Below are 6,000 nucleotides of genomic sequence, written 5' to 3' on the forward strand. Positions count from 1 at the left end.
AATGCGCCGAAGTTACTCGCCTTAGGGCGAAAACCTTTTTACTTGTTTCTTTAACTTACAATTCAACGCAATCGATTATACAAAACAGATTAACCAAAATAAGCTAGTTAATAACACAGATTTAAATACTCAATCTGTGTCCATAGCAAACCATTAGGCATCGCAATAATACATGGGTATTCAATCTTAAAATAAAGTTCTTTTCCCGTTATAATAATTCACATATTATCAATTTCTTGACGAAATTACAAAAAAACCTTGTATGCAACACATTTCGCTGCGCTCATTGGACAAATACACGTCTAGTGCGCCAAAGACAGTCAATTTGCAACTTGTTACATAAATAGCTATTTTGATTTTAAAAATTTGCCAACAATAGTTATTTATATAACAAGAGCGCGAAGTTCAATTTCGCGCATTGAGACTGAAGGTATTTTGACGAGGCGAAGCCGAGTTAAAATATCAGTCAAACGCGCGAAATAACTTCGCGCTAGCGTTATATACAATATTTTTTCTACAACTGAACCGATTATTAATTAAATTGCTGTTTAAGTTCAACTTTGTCCCGTGCGCGAAATACTTTTTTTCACTGTTGACGATTTCGCGCACGTTGTCAAGAGCAACCTTACTTATTAATTAACCGATTAAAAATCTAGTACTTCGCGTTTCGAAATCCGTCAGAAAATGACAGGTTTTTTTGACAGTTGTAGAAAAAAATTATTTTTTCTACAACTGTCAAAAAAACCTGTCATTTTCTGACGGATTTCGAAACGCGAAGTACTAGATTTTTAATCGGTTAATTAATAAGTAAGGTTGCTCTTGACAACGTGCGCGAAACCGTCAACAAAAGTCAAGTGTATAATCAAGTCTTTAAAGCACGCGCAACGAGTTTAAGGGCACGACGCAAGCTTCAACCAAAGGATAGATACAAAAGCCAAAGAAATGTTCTGCATTTACAGAAAGCGACCTAAGAGGAGTTTTTATTTCATCCAGATGACAGTTTCAAAAGTCATACTTGAAGTATCGTTACTTAGCAACTTTAAAGCACGTGTGTTTTAAAGGCCCTTTTTCGCACGCATTTGAGTGTTTAAAACGGAGATTGTGATTCAGGTATAATAAAAAAGTATTTCGCGCACGGGACAAAGTTGAACTTAAACAGCAATTTAATTAACAATCAGTTCAGTTGTAGAAAAAATATTGTATATAACGCTAGCGCGAAGTTATTTCGCGCATTTGACTGATATTTTAACTCGGCTTCGCCTCGTCAAAATACCTTCAGTCTCAATGCGCGAAATTGAACTTCGCGCTCTTGTTATATAAATAACTATAAAAGGTAGATTTCAGTGGTGTACCTATGTTGATCTTTATAAAAGTAACTTAGGTTCGGAAATGCCAATCTTTTATGTTATATCTGTTGCATTTTCTTTAAACTGATAACCAAAAACAAATTTTATTGTTCATCGGAATCTCCATCCTACATTAATACACTTATTTCTGCTTCAAACAGATCATACTTCAGTCTGCCTTTTCTCATGAGTCTAATTTTATTTATACACTCAGTCTACATCAATATACAATGTATAGTACCATTGAATTGATTACTTATTCAATGGTAGTACCCATTATATTATGATTATATCTAATAACTTAATCAATTTTTAGGACCGATTGCAGAAATATTAAATGGAACATCATTTATTGCCATGAGGTCGATGGCATCAAAATTAGTTCCATCAGATGAATTAGGTAAGCTGCAAGGAAAAAATGGTTCAATTTTTTAGGTTATCGTAAAATCTTGAACGAAATTCTCCGCACAATATCTACACCTACATTCATAGGGTATGAATGATTAATGTACACTTGGGGGAATTTGTATATGATGAAAGTGAAAATAACTTTCGAAAGTTGTAGTAGACTGCCGCCATCTTGGAAAACGGCGAAAAATCTAGCAATGGTCTGCTTTCTCAAACTATAAGCAAAGAGTAATTATGGTTACTCTTTGCTATAAACCTTACTAAGGAACCTTTATAGTTTTGTATTGTTGTTAATCTCCGTTCGTGCGTTGGTTCATCGGTGTGCACGATAAGCGTCTGATGGTACTGAAATTTGTGCAGGCATAGTTTACGCAAGGACGCTATTGATTTTCAAGTAGCTAGGTCAACAGGAAGAAGTTATGGGACTTGAATCGGAAATGGAAAAAATTAATTGTTTAAATAATATAAGAGTCGATATATGGGGTTGTTCGGAAAGTCATTTCGTGTTGTATTGTAAAAATGAAACCCGATTTTTTATAGTGTATAAACAGCTTATTAAATTATATATATGCTTCTTTTGGTCCAATACGTTGCTGTGCCCCTTCATTTCGGACACCTAAAGATAAATGCTACTCCCCACGTTGGGCGCCAAAAATAACTGCCGTGTGTAACGGCAGAAATTCATTACACCCCTCCAATAACCCTTACCTAGCTAGCTCAAATGTAATAGTATTTTAAATTATTAACCAGGTAAGTGAGTTACCTGGCGTATAATGTACAATATTTTATTTGTTACTCATTTGCAAATAGTAAACGTAAATAATTAGTTCTTAAATTGATCTTGAAGAAATGTCTAAAATATCATGTTATCCATGTACCAGAGACTTCGCATTAATTCTGGCCAATGAAATTACTAGATTACTAACTTGTAAAATTTTTACACGTCAGCTGTCAGTTTTACAAGTCAGTAGCGTTTAAAGATGACGTTTACCCGTTTGCGTTTTGTCTTGTTAATCAACGTTTACAACTGAGTAACAAATTTATTTGTTACTCAGTTGTAAACGTTGATTAACAAGACAGAACACAAACGGGTAAACGTCATGTTTTAAATGTTTCTACAAAACAAACAAATAATCTAAAAGCTAACAGCACCTTATTGAAACATTTCACTCCGTTGCGAACGGTCGAATACAGAAAAAAAAGTCTCAAACGCTCTCATTACTTTGTTATAGTAATCCAAGATTTTTGGTCTGAAACCGCATATGTACAGATGCGACAAACGACGAAAACAACACACTTTTCACATAATTATTTTAACATAAAAGCACAACCGTATACACAAACTTTCTTCTTTTTTTCTTAAACCACCAGCACTGGTTCTATGACGATTGCCAGTGTTGGAATGGCAACTCGGATACAAACTGACGAAACAACTCCTTTTCTATATCTTGTAAACTTCAAAACATCCGCTGACCACCGGAAAAATTTACACGCAACCGAACGTTACGTACCTACGCCAAATCAAATGACCCGAGACTGCCTTGGCCATCGACGCGCAAAGCTTTTTAAATCCTGACAATCTCCATCGCGTTTTTTATCTTCGGTAAATGCCGACGAAATGGGAGCACTGCTTACAACGCATTTCCTGATCTCCAAACTTTGCGCATTTGTCATCAGTTATTTCTATCAATTAAATTGTATATACTTTGATAAAGTCCCCTTAGCAAACATCTGTTAAATAATGTTCGTATAGACGCAACATAGACAACACATACATTCTTTAATGTTGCTCAACTTATACGTCTTAACTTACAAAAGAGAACAATCTACTAAATTATTGAACAACAGCATAAGTGCACCTACAACAAAAATTAAATAAAATTCTATAATTATGTGCCTATTTGTTACAAATTTCTACCAGAATTCCTGATTACTTTGAACAAAGTTAAATACAGGGTGTGCTGCTTGCCATTTCCGTAACTTGAACGAATCTATAGCAGTCTATAGCAACCCGCTCTGGTTTACATAACAACATTTTACCATCTTTCGGACACGGACAAATAGATTGATTTCACCTAGGATTTCACGCTCATAAAACTTCGAATCTCTTTCCTGGCAAAAAAAATCGGTCCAAGTGATATTTGACGTCCTGATTTCAAATTAAGGTTTTCCCGTCCACAAAATTTTGCAGAGTCCGGAACAAGGTGCCAAATTTGAAGAAGATGGTGAGTGTGGTACTACTACTATCCTATGCATTTTTTAAGAATAAAAAAATGGGCTATTGATTGAGTGTTGTCCGTCCGTCCGAATCCACTTATGCGGTTTTGAACTAGTACTTTTAGGGGAATGGTCCTAGAGTCCTGGAATTTTTTGCAGTAGGTAACCTATACCTTGAAGGTGTGCCAGACGGCTATCATTGCTGTCTCAAGGAGGGGTCCCCCATGACTTATTTCCCGTGATGCTGTTTTTGAATGTAAAACGTGCATAACTTTTACATGCGACAACCAATTGATCTCAGAATGTTCATACTGCATACGCATGCCTTTAGTAGTGCCAAGTAAAATTTTTGTAAATGGGGGGGGGCAGGGGAGGGCGTGAACACACGTTCTACCTTTCATGGTATTCTAATAAAAGGTCTCACCGAAATGAATTGGTATTGGAGTATTGGATATTTTATCTGTGCTTTTTTGCAGGTAAAATTAATTCGCTAATCGGTGTCTCCGAAGCTCTTATGCCTTTAGTCTATGGACCATTGTATAGTGCTACATATGCGGCTACGATGCGTACAATGCCTGGTGCTTTCTTCCTGCTAGGAGGTTGTCTAACGTTTCCGGCGTGCATTATATTTGGGTGAAGCTAATAAAATCAATAATGTATATATTAATGTTATTTTGTTACAGGTGGATGTATTTGCAGCATAGAAAAGAAGCCCGCAGGAATTCTTCTAGAAAATCATCCGTTTATAAGGATACCCACCCTGGCTTAGCAATAACAAAAGGCCAGTGTAAAGCCACGACCAACGGAACATCATTGGGGGTTGATAATGTCGCTTTTGAAAGCGAAGTACACAAATTTTGATTAGTGTATTGGATAATGATATCCTAGAAAGTGTGATACTTTTTGGTATAATGGAAATTATACTTTAAATTAATTGTTAAGTACCCTATAGTAAGTGCAAAAATCGCAGTTATTTATTTTGTTCTTGGCAGTGTAAATTTACAACAAACATCAAAAGAGATATATGGTGGTTACAATATGTCAATTCACCCGGCCCTTAAACCTTTGAATATAAAATAATTTATATTCAAAGTTTAAACATAGTGTAAAGTAAACCAACCTCATTTTTATTTTGAGAATACGGCAAACTAAAATTTGTGTTATGGTGACCACTGATTATCACTTTGTGTTGTGTTGTGAAGGTTTCGTCAATGTAATTAAAATATTGTGATATACCTCAAACCCGATTCAGAAACACTAAATTGTAGGTAAGTAGGTAAATATCTATTTAATAAACTAAAAACCTTGTTAAGCATTTTAAAGACTGCAGCTATAATAGTATGCTGATCATACTAGCACACCATGAAAGCAACGTAGTGAACAGTGAACATACTTTAGTTATGGAACAGTTTAATTGAAACAAATCACGAAACCCTCCCCTCATATTTGATTTAAATCAAAATTGACTAAATTTAACCTCAATTCAACTTCATCAGTCCACTTGTACACTGTAAGTTTTAGATCTGTGCCGTAGGTTTAGATATAAAAACATTCAAAAGAATGAAAATACATATGGGCACTAATAAACCGTTACACAAACACACAACAAAAGGACTGTAGGTATCTTTGAATTAACGGTCAAAGTGACGGTTTTGTAATTCCATAGGAAAAAATTTTGATATTCTTGCGTATGGCCTTTTAACCTCAGATTGAATTCCTTATTTATTGTGGTTTAGTTATTGTAATTTAGATTGATTTTATAAATCAGTTTTCGTATATTAAGAAAATAAATGCAATATTATTACCACTGGTATTGTATTCTGCCTTGTCAGTTGCTTCCTTTAGCAAAGCTATTGGGAACTATGCTCATTATTCAAGAGCCAATGTTACTATTTGGAAATCGAATTGCCACCCCACTTTATTGCGAAATTACGTACTGTGCCATGTCACGCACATACACCCTTAACCCTCTCGTATACACATGTAGATACTATCAACAACTTGAGGTAGCGGGAACCAAAGCTGCATC

General features: G+C 35.2%; 1 protein-coding gene across 1 annotated transcript in view; it reads left to right on the plus strand.

Moving 5' to 3' along the window:
- Positions 1–5,776, plus strand: part of LOC116164199 — a 33,791-nt gene extending 28,015 nt beyond the window's left edge. Inside the window, exons 5-7 of the mRNA XM_031478337.1 lie at positions 1,663–1,746; positions 4,448–4,604; positions 4,655–5,776. Coding sequence (XP_031334197.1) covers positions 1,663–1,746; positions 4,448–4,604; positions 4,655–4,832 — 419 coding nt within the window. The 3' untranslated portion in view covers positions 4,833–5,776. The remainder of the gene's footprint in view (positions 1–1,662; positions 1,747–4,447; positions 4,605–4,654) is intronic.
- The last annotated feature ends 224 nt before the right edge of the window (positions 5,777–6,000 follow it).

Source organism: Photinus pyralis, unplaced genomic scaffold (assembly GCF_008802855.1).
Source record: "Photinus pyralis isolate 1611_PpyrPB1 unplaced genomic scaffold, Ppyr1.3 Ppyr1.4_LG2, whole genome shotgun sequence".
Lineage (NCBI taxonomy): Eukaryota > Metazoa > Arthropoda > Insecta > Coleoptera > Lampyridae > Photinus > Photinus pyralis.